Source organism: Pelodiscus sinensis, chromosome 7 (genome assembly GCF_052426305.1).
Source record: "Pelodiscus sinensis isolate ZL-2025 chromosome 7, ASM5242630v1, whole genome shotgun sequence".
Classification (NCBI taxonomy): Eukaryota; Metazoa; Chordata; order Testudines; family Trionychidae; genus Pelodiscus; species Pelodiscus sinensis.
This window is the reverse complement of record NC_143058.1, coordinates 22,124,866-22,141,967: the sequence shown is the minus strand read 5'-3', so window position 1 is coordinate 22,141,967 and position 17,102 is coordinate 22,124,866. Positions and strand designations below refer to the sequence as shown.

The 17,102-nt window shown below is 39.4% G+C and overlaps 1 protein-coding gene across 1 annotated transcript in view; it reads left to right on the top strand.

The window, feature by feature from the left end:
* Positions 1 to 17,102, top strand: part of LRP1B (LDL receptor related protein 1B) — a 1,362,068-nt gene that overhangs the window by 1,287,639 nt on the left and 57,327 nt on the right. The window contains exons 83-84 of the mRNA XM_089779714.1: positions 1,636 to 1,800; positions 15,300 to 15,461. Coding sequence (XP_089635840.1) covers positions 1,636 to 1,800; positions 15,300 to 15,461 — 327 coding nt within the window. The remainder of the gene's footprint in view (positions 1 to 1,635; positions 1,801 to 15,299; positions 15,462 to 17,102) is intronic.

Sequence of the window (17,102 nt, the reverse complement as noted above, 5' to 3'; positions counted from 1 at the left end):
ATAATTAAAATGACATTTTGATTTTTCTATGTCGAAAACAAGATTTTTATGTGCATGAGTGTGTAAAACCCGTTAGCCCTTCTTTATGTATTGGTGAGATACATATGCAAACCAGTGGGAATGAAAAAAATTAACTAAGTTCCATATTTGACCCAATATTAGTGTTATTTTTGTGGTAATTTGCATGCATGTGTGCCTCAATATGAACAAAGAAATGCACTTTGAATTGTACAACCTTTACTTTAAAGTTTTTGAATATGTGTCAATGTTATATGTATTATTTCTCTCATACAATCATGCAAGTATTAAAACAATGCCTCTAAATTTCTATAATAGTTTCAGATTTAGTATTTTGGTTTTTAGTCGGTTTATATGCTTACTACCTGGAATTCAGAAAGGTTCATCAGAAAGTAAGCCTTTGGCAATACTTCAGAGTTATTTATCCATTTTTATACTCAGTACTGTTCAATATACACATGACTAACTTACAGATAAGCAAATTAGAAATAAAATTTCTTTCTAATAGCCATGCTAAAATATTAACAGAAGCAACAGAGGAATCTACTAACTAAACATGAATGGAGTTAATGAACCAAGTAAAAAAAAAGTGAGACCTTAAAACTCAAAAGTGCAAATTTTCACAGACAAATTTAACTAAGGTAAATTACAGAAAAAAATAAAATAAAAAGAAAATATGGCCCATACTATTTTTCTTTAAATCTCCAAAGTAGGTGGATGTTTACCTTAACCCATTCATATCATTTAATCCTAGAGCAATCTAGAGGAAACACAAACCTGTCATCTTTGTTATATATTGTTTTAACTCCAAAATGCAATTTTGGCAAACATCTATATTTAGGTGGATATAATACGAATTCTTTCTGGAGTTTTGTGATTTTTTTCCCTTAAAATGTACAATTTGCCCTTGTAGACCAAGAAAGGAAAGTGGAATAGACAGACCTTTTTATAAATCCAGATTCACATAATCCATTTTGTAAGCACTGGAAAAATAGCCCAGTCTAGATTTCAAAGATGTTTAAAATATTTAAGCAACTTAACTATTATAATTATTTGTCCCTTTCCCAAAAGGCATCAGTTTAATTAGACGAGACAAAGAGTTGGGGAAATGAATGTAATATATGAAGAGACTGATGTTTGAAAATTTAAAGTGCTTGTCTCCAAACATATTAATTCCACAGATGGGAGTGGAGAGAATGGGATGGGACAGGGATAATCAATTATTTTTGTCAAGGTCCACATTTCTTGTTCAAGGTATAGACAAAGTCCAGACTCCAGAGAGGTATGAATTTGGCCCATAGTGTGCCTGTTGACTAATCAGGCTAGAGTGCGGACTGGTTTTTAAGTTCTTTGGGTGGGGTTAAGTTAGGAGACTATTATGTGAACTGAAAGTCAAAGATAGAGAGGACATAGAAAGGAAAGTATTAAAAGGAGTGGGATGCATGAGGTCAAGCTAGGTGCTGCAGGAGGTATCATTTTCCCAAGCCCCTCAGATGAAAACTAAATTCTGATTCTGCAGCCCATACAATGGAAGTGTTCCAATGAGTAATCATTTTCTCTGATTATTTTAAATGGAATTTGTGAAAAGCCCAGTAACCTGTATGATTTTTACTACAGAGGATACATGTAAACTGACTTGTGAAAATGGAGGAAGGTGCATTATAAATGAGAAGGGTGATTTAAGATGTTACTGTTGGCCAAGCTATTCTGGAGAAAGATGTGAAACCAACCACTGTTACAATTATTGCCAGAATGGAGGAACTTGTGTCGCTTCTGCTCTTGGTAAATATTTGCATGCAACTTCAATACTTTTATCTTGAATGAAATGTTTGGCTTAATTCTACAGATGTACTGGATTTCCTCTCTCCTTTTCCTTGAACTATTTGTTCTCATCTTTGAATGGATTTCAACTTTTCTGTCCACACACAAAGCATCTTTTCCTTGTCGTGGTTTTGAAAGCCTGCTACAAATCTCTTCTATTGCATGAACCCTGACTGTCTTGGTAAGATAATGCCGTGATAGGGTACTTTAATTGGAGACAAGGCTTTTTTCTGTGATGGCTGCTGTCTCCTGCTGCTTTCATCAGAGTGCTTGGGCACTTGATGATCACCTCACTTTCCACAAGATGGGGATTTCCCTCTACCCTATGGCATATTTGGGGTCATACTGACCTCCATCTTGTTTTACACCAAAGTTTGTCTTGGCAAGAAGAGTGAAAACACTTCCCTTTGTTAAATGTGAATCTGACATTTGGGATGATATCGAGAGCCTGCAGTCTTATTACAGGTAAACTGCTGGTTGTGCAACATGTTTGGCAGGATGGTATGGATTTGTACAGTCAAGCCACAGGTCTTGTTCCCAGGGTAAGATTGGCTCCCATGTAGCCATAAGTCTAAACTCCTCGTCTTCTCTCAACTCTGTTCTCCTCTCATGTGTTGGACATGTCCATGATATAATTTCTAAAGGCACATGTTTTTTTACTCTGTGTGTGTGTGTGTGTGTGTGTGTGTGTGTGTGTGTGTGTGTGTGTTCCTAGGTATGTTGGGCTTGCTGGATTTGTCCCTCCCTTCTTTCTTTTTCACCACTCCTATAACTGCCACTCAGTTTGCATGGACAGACAAGTGAATATGTTTCTTTCCAAACATTTTCCTTGGCAGCCTTTGACCAGTGGATACCAAACTCTTCCTGCAAAGTGTTTCCTGGCATCTCTGTTTTAAAAAGCACCTAGGTCCCATGTGGTTTTCCCTGCAGAGAGATGGATGGGATGCCTGACACCTGCTAGATTTGGAGCATAGCCCTTTTCTGATTAAACTTCTGGCAGCTTGTGTTCACTATCCTCTGCTGTTGTGTTTCCTCACTCCTTTGCACCCCTTCTTTGCCATCTACTTCCTTAGCTTATGTGCAGGCTTCTAGAGTCTGTCTCCATTCTGTTTCTTCTCCCAGAGTAGCCCTCTTGCTGAGAGAGCATACTTCGGCCAGGGAAATTTCCCAATATTTTAGCAATGGAAAGGTTGTAGTTATCAACCAATTCCTCCTATACATCTCTATAGGGTACACCTACAGGTACCCCAATATGGTGTCTGATAGGCTGCTGATGGCCTCCCTGGGTCCTGTTTTAGGCTTAGCTCACCCCTGCTGCTGTGTCCTATCTCCTATCTTTTGCTTCAAGGGTAGACTTTGCTGTTACTACATTCACGGCTGCCGGGCTGCTCACTCTCAGGAACCAGAATAGGAGCGCAAATAACTCTGCTGTTCATGTATCAGACGGGTAGCTGTGTTAGTCTGAATCTGCAAAAGCGACGAGGAGTCCTGTGGCACCTTATAGACTAACTGAAGTGTAGGAGCAAAGACTGTGAATGGCTCGCTAACTACAAAAGCAGCTTCTGCTCTCTTGGAATTCACACCTCCAGATCAGCTGCTAGAAGTGGGCCTCATCCTCCTTGATTGGATCCACCTCATCATCTCCAGCCTGATCCTGGCCTGCATATTTATTCCTGCCTCTAGAAATTTCCACTACATGCATCTGACGAAGTGGGTCTTTGCCCACAAAAGCTTATGCTCCTACACTTCAGTTAGTCTATAAGGGTATGTCTACACTACCCCGCTAGTTCGAACTAGCGGGGTAATGTATGCATACCGAACTTGCTAATGAAGCCCGGGATTTGAATTTCCCGGGCTTCATTAGCATAAAGCCGTCTCTGCCATTTTTAAAAGCTGGCTAGTGCGAACCCCGTGCCGCGCGGCTACACGCGGCATGGGCTAGATAGTTCGAACTACGTAGCCATTCCGATCTATCTGTACACCTCGTTCCACGAGGCGTACAGATAGTTCGAACTACGTAGTTATTCCGAATTATCTAGCCCGTGCCGTGTGTAGCCGCGCGGCATGGGGTTTGCACTAACTGGATTTTAAAAATGGCGGAGCCGGCTTTATGCTAATGAAGCCCGGGAAATTCAAATCCCGGGCTTCATTAGCAAGTTCGGTATGCATACATTACCCCGCTAGTTCGAACTAGTGGTGTAGTGTAGACATACCCCTAAGGTGCCACAGGACTCCTTGTCGCTTCTGCTGTTCATGTTTCTGCCCTGCCTCTCTTCAGGCCCAGGGTGCAGACGTGGCTGTTGCTTAGTTGTTTCTAATTGCATAAAACTGAACACCCCAGCCCTGCCCTTTCCCTGAGGCTCAACCAATGCCCCACCTCTTCTGCATCTCCCCCCTCCCCTTGCAGTTTGCTCACTCTCTCTTTCCCTCTCACTTTCACCAGACAGGGGCAGAGGGTTGGGATGTGGAGCTGTAGTGAGGACTCTTACTGGGGATGTGGACACTGGGGTGGGTCAGGGTTGAGGAATTTCTGGTGCAAGAGGGGACTCCAGTTGAGGTGAGGAGTTAATGGCCCTGGCTGGGGCTCTAGCTGGGACTATGGACTCCTAGTGGGGCTAGAAATGAGGGTTGCAATGTGTAGGAGAAAGCTCTGTCCTGGGACAGAGGATTAGAGTACTGGGGAGGGGGGGCGGTGTGAGGACTCTGGCACAGGTGGGCCTAGGGATGAAGAATTTGGAATGCAGGAGGGGCTCAAGGCTCTGGCAGGGATTTGGGGTGCTGGAGGGGATTTGGAGTCCCAGCAGCACTTACTGCAGCTCCCAGAAGGAGGCTATGAGATGCCTACAACCCTTAGGTGCAAGGAAGCTCCACACAGTGCCTTTATGCCTATAGGCACTACACCTTGTACATCATTCCCAGCCAACGGGAACAACAGAGCCAGAACTTACATTTGTAAGCCCCTCTGCACCTAGGGAGAGCAGGGGCCTGGCAGCCCTTCTGAGAGATACACAGTATGAAAACAAGTAGGGGTCCTGCATTAGTCCTGGACCCTTTCTGTGGCACCAACCATACTTTTAATAGACAAGTTGCTGGTGGTGACGGGAGCTGCCAGGGTCCTTTTCTGCCCAAGTGTTACAAATGAAAATTGGGTACCTGGAAACCTACTTTAGCTGCTCCTCTTCAAGGAGTATCCCCAAGGGTGCTCTACTTTAGGTATTTGAGCATCGCTTTGCCTCTAATCAGAGACTTTAAATATTTAAATTGGCTATTCCATATGGGCAACCAACCGTCTCTTCAGTTCCTTCTTTACCACCTCTGGCTTCAGTCACAGTTTAGCAGTCACCATGATTATTCAGTTGAATACAGATACTTAGATAGTGTTAATAGTTAAAGCTTGAGCATTAGTTATTATTGTTAGTTGTTCTATAGCACTATTTTAAAAAAATCCTTTCCCCTCATTGTTATAGGCTAGTTAGGTAGGTAGAATGCTTTTGTGGGACCGTCTGGCAGCAACCACTTTAAACTCTTTCTTTCTCTGGGACATGCCTGGCTCACATAGTTTTACAAGATGTGTGAGGTGCAGGTTGTCCATTTCCGTATCAGATGGACATTTGCAGTATGTCTACTGCTTGGGTGAGGAGTACTCTACAGATCAGTGCCCCCACTGCAGCTGCAACAGCCATCACCAGCTCCCAGTCCCCTATGGCCCAGTCTCCTATCCATTCCAATTCATGCAGAGAAGAAAAGGACGAGGATATGGTGAGTAATAACCCACCTATGCATATCTTTCCATCTTGGATGATGCAATCATGCCCTTACCATCCGCTTCAGGGGATGACTTCAAATCATTCCAGAAACTCTTTAAGAGAGTCATGGACACATTAGAGATCTCCCTGCCAGCTATGCCTGAGACCCAGCATAAGCTGACAAACATACTGCATGCCTCTACACATGCAAAACTGGCCATCCCCATGAATGAAACCCTCATGGATCCAGCAAAAGCCATCTGGCAGACACCAGCCATGATATCTCCAACCTGCAAAAGATCAGACTGGAAATACTACATTGCTAAATTTTTATTTGCCACAAGCCCTCTTTTACAGATAGCAATCCTGTTGATAGACTATTAGCACTCTCTCAGCATTCTAATATTACCCCTACCCCGCTGAAGCTTAAGACATACGGTCAGGTTATGATATATGAGAATTTGTTTAAGGACATACTGTAGTACTCTAATTTGTTTTAGTTTATATTATATGTGTCCTTTAAGATTTCATAAAAAATTGAATAGTTCTAAGTGCAATAGTTTTCCCTTAGGTATATACAGCGTATCTGAATAGATTCACAATTGTACTCCTAAGTAATGGGGCTTCACACTGGGCAGAAATGTAACTTCCAGGTTATATTTAGGTGTAAACAGGCCTTTCGCATAACACAAAATTAGACATAAAAATCTGTTTCTGGTAGCATTATTGGAGCTGGGTTCAAATAGAAACACAAATGGATCGTAAAAAAAATAAAATAAAAATTCCTTCTAGATTTTCTGATACGGTAAATAGAGCAAATCTTAGTGTGGAACTGCTTTTCCAATAAATGTGTGAATATAAATTCTCCTTTACCATCAAATAATGAATAACAATTTGGTAACTGATTAAGTCAATTACAGAGTGTTATTCATGTTTAAAAACATTATAGTGTTAATTTTTTGTTGAGGTTCTACAACATATAATACGCATCTGCAGACAAATGTTCATTTGTTAAACAAATCCCACTGGCAGTTCATGGATTTATTCATTGTTGGTTTACTTACAGTTAAGTCTTTTGGCAAAGTCCTGTGTGGACATTACATACCTAGAGTTGGGGCAGTTTTAATTAAAATTTATAAGTTTATGACAGTTGTATTGAACTACAATAATTGAACAAGGAAAATGTCATCAGTTAATTAAGAGTGTACATCTGAGAGATCTAATTAAAAGTTTGGATAATAGTAATGAATGCTTTCCAGCAGACCAAATTAACAGATGTTTAAAAAAATAGCATTAACAGTAAAAGCATAAGAAAAAATACAATTGCTTTTCTCTTACAGAATAAAAGTACAAAATAGAATAATAGAGCAATAAATGAGCTTATTGAAAACATTACCGAAGTTTAAGAAGATCACAAAATTAGATAAATCTGAATTCCTAGTACATTTACAGAAAGCTGAATCCTTGATTAGCGTAATTTGAAATCAGCAGAAAAACAAATTGTCTCGTCCTTAGCACAAGTAAAAGAACAGTTGATGAAATATTTTATGCTGCTTTCAAAACATTAAAAGCTATTTAAATAACATGTTTCTGCTTCTTCTAAATAACTGTTGCAGAATAACCTGCCTTTTCTTTAACCAATGTATGTTGCTTCTCTTTGAAAACGTATAAAACTTCAGGGAAGATTTTTGGCCCGTGCTGAACAGCTCATTTACACTCCTCACTTGTCACAAAGGGACCAGAAACTTCCTTAAACAGAGAAGCTGGGAGTAATTCAAAACAAGGATCATGACCAACTGAAGTAGTGTAGCTGTTGTATTTCAAAATAATTTCCTCAGTCCACCTGCAGTTGGGAATGCAGGGGGTGAGATGGACTATAACCAGAGTTCAAGGGGCTCTGTTGATCCGTTGCAAACACAATGGTCCCTAAGGAGCCACTGCAAACAATATTATTTAGAACGGCTCTAATTTACCCCATGAGCCAAACTAGGCCTGTCTGCATACCTACTAAAGGATCAGGCCCTTTATTGCAGATTAGTAACTGCGCATGCTAAAAATTCCTCCAATAAAACCTTCCTACCCTGATAAGTTTTTAATCGCATGAATGTGAATTATTGTGGACACCCCATCTATTGATGTTGATTATACTAAATAAGTTATCCTTTAATATACTTCTTATGATATACAAATATTTCCAATTAGATATTTAAAGTGTAGGCATATCCTGAGCCAACACAGGAGAATGTTCACTTGTAGACTTGTTCTTATTCTGAACTCTTCTTACATATGTCACATTTTGAATTTAAAATGATGGCGAGATTGAGAAATGACAATCTCATGGACACAAAAGAGAGAAAATACCGACATTTATTTTTGCAGATGACCAGGACAATTTATTTGCTGCTATATATCACTGTAGATCTTTAGACCAAGGGGATCTAAAACCCCTCATATGATCACAACTCAAATTTCAGATATTAAGATGTTGATCTCCCCCCACACTCCCATCCATTACCTGGCTGACTACAAGAAACATTTTCTATGAGTGCTACATGCTTCCCATTCTCAGGTGGCATGTTCATATCCTGCAGACAAGAGATAACTACGTGTGCATCTAGTACCATATCTGTGCTACCTCCCCCAGTAGTTTTTTTACAAGATATGCTCTAATTATCCTACTAAAATGCTGTACAAAACATTTGCAAAAATACATAATAACTGAGATTTCTGTGCTTGTTTCCCATTCCCTCAGTTTCCATGTGTTAAAGATACTGTAAGAGTCAATCGTCATTCATGTTTATTTTCCTACTTTTTACAAGGTATTCTGATTTCAAAGACTAGTGACTACCAACCATATTAAGCAAAATATATATTTTTTTTATTTTTCTAGAATATATAAAGACACTGTTGGTTCTTTATGTTAAGCTATTTTTATTTTTTAAAGCATGTAGTAGATATAGTATCAGGAGTCAATTTACATTATTTAGATCAGTGACACAAAATTCACCTCAAAATAAGGAGTATATACTTTGTGAACCTCCAAATCAGTTGAACCATCTTCCCTGAAGGGATCAGAGACACCGAATATCAGACAACTGACCTGGGGTATAGCCATGGGTAGACCTGAGTGGCCACTTTGCATGCAAGCCCCACCCCTGTTGGACACTCAAGAAAAGGGTTAGGTAGCTGGCAGCAGGCTGAGAGGGAAGGAGCTAGGCTGACACTGCCATGTGTTGATGATATCACATGGCAGTGTCGAAGGCAGAGTGAGGGGGAAGAAGGCGACTGCTAATGACATCAGCAGGCAGTGCCACAATACTGATTAACAAAGTTTTCCAGTTAACAAAGTGCCAGATAACAAAGCTTTCAGTGTACATATTTTCCTAATGTTATATTTATGTAAATATTTGTAATAGTTGATAGAAAAGCTCTAAAAGTTTATGATTCACACCTTGATATGGTTGAGTGTACGTAAGGCAGCTTTATAACAATGTTCTTCCTGCTTTTATCAAGAAATCATGAAGTAATGGAAGATTAGGGTTGGAAAAGACCTCAGGAAGTCATTTAGTCCAACACCCTGCTTGATGCAGGACCAACTGCAACTAAACAATCCCAGCCAGGGTTTTGTCAAGCCTGGTCTTAAAAACCTCAAAGATGGAAATTCTACCACCTCCATAGGCAACCCATTCCAGTACTTTACCACCCCCCTACTGAAAGTTTTATTCTAATATCCAACTGAGACCTCCATCACTGCAACTTGAGACCATTCATCCTTGTTCTTTCATCTTCCACCAATGAGAACAGCCTAGCTCCATCCTCATGGGCACTGCCATTCACATAGTTGAAGGATGCTATAAAATCCTGCCTCATTTTTCTCTTCTGTAGACTAAATAAATACTGATCTCTCAGCCTCTCCTCATAAATTATGTGCCACAGCCCATCATTTTCATTGCCCTTTCTGCACTATCTCCAGTTGGTCCACATCCTTTCCATAGTAGGGAGTCCAAAATTTGATGCAGGACTCCAGATGATACATCACCAGGGCCCAATAGATGAGAGTAAACACTTCCCTCAATCTGCTGGCAATGCTCTTACTAATGCAGCCCAATATGCTGTTAGTTTTCTTGGCAAGAAGGGTACATCACTGACTCATATACAGTTTTTTGTGCACTGTCCCTGGGTCTTTTCTGCAGAACTGCCACTTAGCTAGTTAGTCCCCACCCTGTAGTAGTGCATGGGATTCTTCCTTCCTAAGGGCAGGATTTTGCACTTCTCCTTGTTGAACCTCATCAGATTTCTCATGGCCCAATCCTCCAATTTGTCTAGGTCATTCTGGACCCTGTTCCTACACTCCAGTATATCTACCTCTCCCTCAATTTAGTGTAATCTACAAACTTGCTGAGAGTGTAATCCAGCCATTCATCCAGATGATTAATGAAGACATTTAACTAAACTGGCCCCAGGACCTCTGGGGTATTCCACTTGGTAGCAGCTGTCAACTAGACATCAAGATTATCTAGTCATGTCTGTTAATATTTCATTCTTTTATTTAGCATTTTTCAACAGTAATTCTCAAACCATTTTCCAAAAGATATCAGTATTCTCCTCTTTGTCGTCCTCCTCATCATCATCCCCATATGATAAATAGGGCACAGAAAGATAATATGACTTACTCTAGATCGTCCCACAGGCCAATGGCTGATTCGTGAATAGAACTTATGTCTACTCAATTCCTGGACAATTTTTTGTCCACTAACCCTGTTGTGGGCAAGTATGGCATTGGTGACTATTGTCAATCATTGTATGAATGTTATTAAAACAATATGAGAAGTATTTTGATATTCAGAGATAGAAGGTGTTTTATAAGAGCTAGGCATTATTTAAAATATTATTTTGGATGATAACTGTCTATATGTAAATGGAAAATGAAATGCTTGCATTTCTAGCTGACACATTAAATGAGAAACGTAGATTTTAGGGTAAAGTGAAAGAAATCACATAGCTGTCAATAACTGGTCTATTTGTAATCCTACGCAGAAGAGGATAAAATTCTCCCATGAAGAGATAAAATCACTTTTGCCAGCAGTTTTTAAAAAGAAGAAAGAGCTTGACAAGAAAACATAGACTTCAAACTTTTAGATCTTATTTTGTCATTATTATTTTAAAAAATCTTATGTATCAGATAACAATAGTTTAATTGAAAACCGTCTGAAACCACTTAACCCAGTAATACCCAAAATACACAAAAGTACAAATGAGTCATTTCCCCCAAAAGATTGCATAGCAGCATCAGAATTCAATATTGTTGATTTGGTGTTTAGTGAACAAGAGATATTTTGATGAATAAATTAGTTGCTGCATATGGACCAAGTTGGAGCTATTTTAAGTTGATGGTTTCATTTCTATAAAACAAGTTATAAGAAATATTGGCTTTCTGGGCACTAATCTCATGGTGGTAATGTACAAAAATTCCAACATAGCATTAACTAAAAAAATAAAAGAAGATTGAAAAAGGAGTAAGAAAGGAGGTGAAGAAAATAATAGGAGAGAAGAGGGAGAAGGGAAACAATAAAAACTTAAGGTCCCATATGCTATAAAAATAAAGAAAAAGAAGGAAAGGGAAAGAAGATATGCTGAAGCTTATGCTGAAGAAGTAAGCAACGTGGTAGAAGAGAACGATGGAAGGACACAGTCACTAAGCCTGAGGAAGAAAGAAAGATAATAGTTAGCAGTTGATGGTGTAGCAGAAAGATCAAGGATAACTGATACAGTGAATGAGGAGGATGAGTGATTCCTAGTCAGGGTAGTCCCTAGGGAGTGTGGGGTCCCAGAAACCCCCACCCTTTGACCAAAACCCCAACCCATCTTACTTTATTGTTCCTATCCCTACTCCCCTCTTTACCCTGAGCCCAACCCTTGCTTTACCTTCTCCCCACTTCTGCTCTGCTTTGTCTCCTTATGCCCCCATTGCAACCCTTCCCTTAAGTTCCCTCCCTTAAGCTATGTAATGTGACCTGAGGGGGAGGGAGCTTAAAGGGGAGGGAGAAGAGGGCCTCGCCCTAGCAGCAGGGGTCAGGCCCCACCCACACTCACAATGGCAGCAGGAAGTGGAGTGACCCAGCTCCAGCCCACTCTGCTCTCCCAGCTCCCAGGTGTGTTGCTCAAGGAAGTGGAGTAGGCTGGAACTGTGTCACTTCATTTGGACCATTCATGTACTCTGTCCACATACTTGTGAAGCACCCTTAGTTCCTTCTCATAGAATAGAATCCTAGGGCTGGAAGAGACCTCAGGAGGTCATCGAGTCCAGCCTCCTGCCCAAAGCAGGACCAACTTCAACTAAATCATCCCAGCCAGGGCTTTGTCAAGCCAGGACTTAAAAACTTACAGGAATGGAAATTCTACCACCTCCTCAGGTAACCCATTCCAGTGCTTCACCACCCTCCTAGTGACATATTTTTTCCTATTATCCAACCTAAACCTCCCCCACTGTAACTTGAGACCATTGCTCCTTGTTCTGCCATCTGTCACTACTGAGAACAGCCTCTCTCCATCTTCTTTTGAACCTCTCTTCAGGAAGTTGAAGGCTGCTATCAAATTTCCCCTCATTCTTCTTGTCTGCTTACTAAACAAACCAAAATCCCTCAGCCTCTCCTTGTAGGTCATGTGCCCCAGCCCCCTAATCATTTTGGTTGCCCTCCGCTGGACCCTGTCCAATGCATCCACATCCTTCGTATAGAGGGGGCTCAGAATTGGACACAATATTCCAGACATGGCCTCACCAGTGCCGAATAAAGGCAAATAATCACTTCTCTAGATCTGCTAAAAATGTTCCTCCTAATGCACCCTAATATTCCATTAGCCTTCTTGGCTACCAGAGCACACTGTTGACTCATATCCAGCTTCTCATCCACTGTCGTCCCCAGGTCCTTTTCTTCTGAACTGCTAATTACTTAATCGGTCTCCAGTCTGTAGCATTGCATGGGATTCTTCTGTCCCAAGTGCAGGATTCTGCAATTGTCCTTGTTGAACCTCAGAAGTCTTTGGCCTGAGTTTGAGAATCAAGCATGCCTGATGTGCTTTGACATGGTTAATTATCATTAGCTTTTTAATAGTATATTTTAATTAATTGTATTTGGTTTGGGGGTCTTTTGTCTTGTTCTCCGGTCTTTTTTTGGTTGTTTGTCTCTTTCCTTGAAGGGTTATTCTGGACATTAGTGCTTCTGTGGTATGTCATGATCCCCCAGCTTTAAATAACGTATTTACTATCAGGAAGCTGTCATGGTAAATGATGACTGCTACTCAGTGTCTTCCCTGTGAGGGAAATACCCACATATTAGTCAAGTGTATGGTCTGTACTCCTTCAAAATCACACTTCATAAAAGTAGAGAAATAAAACATCATTATTAATCATGAAGTGAGTCCTAAGATTCACTTTCAATCCAAACTCCAAAAACCTCCAAGAATATCAGTATCCAAATTCACTTAGCATCCCACCTGCTTCTAGATCCTGGTCAACAAACACCACATAGCTTAACTGCTTCTGAGCCATGGTCACAAACAAACTTTGAAGGCAGATACTGTAGTACTTGCCTTTGCATCCACAACAATGAGAGCCTCTCACAGTAAGATTCTGGGTGCTGACAAGAAGAGCAGGAATGTTAACTTTCCTTCTAAGATGTCTCAGTCACTAATGAAAAAGAATGTTCCCTTAGACTTGGGTCCCAAAGGAATTTATTGTTGAGAATCCAGGTGGTTCCAGTACCTGAAGATTATCTAAGGCTTCCTCTAAAATCTACTCTGCTACTAAACTTGATTTGATACAAAAAATGACTTCAGCATCAAGTGGCTATGTCCATTCTAATAAACATTCTGCTTTAAAGAAGTCCACACCATCAAATTATGCTATATCTTCAATACATGTACTGATGTCCCAAACTGGTATATCAGTACCATCTAAGTCTGAATCTGCATACACACATTCAATCCATTCAGTGTCTGCAGCACCAATGGATGCTACACAGTGTCTATCTTTGTATCATCTTCTGTCTGCACAGAATTTTGCTCAACTCATGCTCATAGATATTTAAGGGATCTTTTCGTTTCAGATGAGCCAGAGTTTCTATTATGTTCCTGTGTCGTACATTTAGCTACCCCAATATCTTCTGGCTCACTGACTTTACGTTTCTTATTGAGACTGACTGTTTCACCAACACTGATTATTAAGGGTAAACAACTATCATCTGTCCTGCAATATGCTGAGAAAGATTCTTCTGACTCTGGTTACTTCTAGACTGCACACCTTTTTTGACAGGGGCTTTGTCAACAGATACTATCGACAAAGCCTCTGTCGAAAAAGAGCATCTAGACTATGATCAGTATTGTCAAAAAAGTGAGCCACTTTTTCAAAAGAGAGTCTAGACGCTGTCTTTTGAAAAAGCAGTTTCCATGCAATAGCGCCTATTTTCAAAAGAGTACTTTCAAAAAAGGAATTATTCCTTGTAAAATGAGGTTTACCGCTGTCGACAAAACTGCCATGTTCTGCCAACTTACTGTCGACAGAACGCGGCAGTAATGTAGACACAGGTATAGTTTTGTAGACAAAAGCCAACTTTTGTCGAAAAAAAGTGTAGTCTAGACAGACTGAGATTTTGGTGTGGGGAATCTCCTATCCATTCTGGGATACTACTCTCATACCTATGTTAAGAGAAGGATTCAAGAGGAGAAACAACCTTGACCACCATCCATTCAGTGTCACCAAACTCTAAGTCCCCTACAGTGGTCTTATTTTGGTCCCTGGGCTCTAAGTTGCCATCAGTTCCTGAGAGCCTGAGTCTGTCTCCCAGGCTACGTCTAGACTGCATCCCTCTGCCAACAGAGGGATGCAAATCAAGCACTTCGAAAGTGCAAATGAGCCTGGAATTTAAATATCCCGAGTTTCATTTGCATACTCACGCTCAGGCGCTGTGCTGACAAAAAGGTAACAAACATTTCTTCCTCCTCACCAGATGAGTCTGTAATGCCCCCACCACCTTCCATTTCAATAGCTGATTAAAATCATTGCAAATATTCTTTAAAATTCATTCAGAGGAGGTTCAGGATTCTCATAGTAAACTCCTGGATATTGTAAATTCTTCAGCTTCTGCATGTGTGAATGAGGTTTTGCTAAAGTCTGCTAAGGTTATCTGGCACACTCTAGCTATGACACTCCCTTCTTATAAATGTTCTCACAAAATTATTGTGTTCCAGCCATGAACTTGAAATTTTATTTTCAGAACTCTCACTGAATTGCTTGTAGAAGCAGTTAATGATCATGTTAGTAAAATCCATACGTAATCTGTGTCTTCTAACAAAGACCAGGAACAACTTAATTTTTTTGCCTATAAGAGTTACTCCTCAGCAGCTTTAAAATTCACAACCACTAATCACCTAACAATATCAAAATGTGTCTACAATAACTATAATCATCAGCATTTATTAAACAAAAATATTGTAAAATCAAGAAATGTGATATCTGAAGTATCCATTTAATTTGTTATTGTGTTTTTTCTACCACGGTTTAGGAACAAAATTACATTCCTTTACAACAGTGCAAATTACCAAAATACTTATTGGGCTTAAAAATCAAAACTTTTTGCTATTTATCAGAAATTTATGTTTATAATAAAATGACTGGATTTAAGTTTAATGCACATTTTTTTCTTCTGTTTTGAATAGGGAGGCCTACATGCAACTGTGCACTGGGCTTTACAGGACCAAGCTGCAATCAAACAGTTTGTGAAAAATTTTGTCAAAATGGAGGCACCTGCAGTGTCACTGCTGGAAATCAGCCCTATTGTCACTGCCTGACTGAGTACACGGGAGACAGATGTCAGTATTGTAAGTAATATTCCATGTGCAAGGAGATTCTGCAGCACACTGAAAGTTTTATAAAATTGAAATTAAAAGTGAGTAGTTGCTGAGTGGGTTTTCCTGTCCTTTCCCTTTTCCCCTCTCTCCAAACTTCTGTTCAAGTTCATATGATCACAAGTAAAATGAACTTAATAAACTAAATTCACCCCACTGAATACTTACCCACAGTAACTGAAAAAATGTTAGGAGCATTGGCATATAGAGGCATTTATAAGTCATGAGTGAGGTCTGTGGCTTTGTATGTTGGCATAGGTCTAAAATGCATATTTTTTATAGTAAGTACAATAAACAGCATAAAAATCTTTACCTATATCAATCTTTTTAAAAGAGAAGTGCATAGATTTAATATTCTGAGAGAGAATATTACATAAATGTATTGAATGAAGTAGCTCTTGCCATGAGGGCAGGATTGATTATTAATTTTTAAATTTTCACAGAATACCTAGGTAAAGCCAACAAATAATTATGTCCCCATTAGACTTTCTCTAGGAGAAATAATATTGTTAGTGGAAATATGGTGATAGTTATTCAGCTGTTTATAGCTTATTTGTGTGGTGTTCTTTTAAAATTCATGCCCTGATAGATTTTTATTCCAATGTTTCGTCAATAATAGCATTTTCATAAAAAAAATGCTATTAACTCTTGCTGTATGCATCAGAATAACTTATTTCACAGGCAGTTGCAGAATTCTGGAATTGGAGAGAGCACAATATCTGCAGATTAACATATTTTCCTCTCTATATATAAGATTTTTGATACAGTACTATACTAAAACATGTTGTGATGTTATGTACAGATTGCAATGATATAATTTCTGGAAACAATCATTTGCCCAAATTTTGCCTATCCTATGAAGTAGAGAGAAAGCCAGATTTAAACAAAATTAAGGGAAAAGGGGAAGTAAGGTTCGGGTAGGTTATGACCTCTTCATCAGATACTAAGGAAAAGATTAGTCTGTATCTTAAATGGGTTTTGCAGTGAAATAAACTGAATGGATTTCCAGTTGGGATACAGGTACTATGAAATAAATTCAAGCCTTTGGATGGGGAAAAAACCCAGAAGTAATTGTGATTCTGTTCCACTTGTTGTTAAAACAACTGCATGGATTTTCAAATAACTATCTGCAAACACAATTGGGTATGTGAAAACAATATAGTACATAAATCATGTACAGACAGACACACAGATTAAGAAAAAATATTTACTTGAGGCTTACCCCAAACCAAACAAATTGTTTCTAGTTGAATGCTTCTGCAAACATCATTTTTTAAAGAGAATTAATTTAAATGTAAATGTAGTAGTATTTTTAAATAGCATGTTTATTATCAGATTTGGATTGTCTAAGTGACACTGTGGAAAAACAGCATAATTCAGAGAGGCTTAAATGCATTAAGGCTTTTGTTTGCAGAAGCCTTCTTTTTCTTTTTTTCTTTGAAGAAGCTTCTAACATTTTTAGAGTGCTTTACAATGGCCAACAGTTTCATACAGATTGCAACTGTGTTTGGTTTACAGTTAATAGTATAAACATACATATAAGCTTTGTTTTTTACCCCGTTTGTAAGTAGGGATCCGATGTAAGTCGGATCCATGTAACCCGGGGACTGCCTG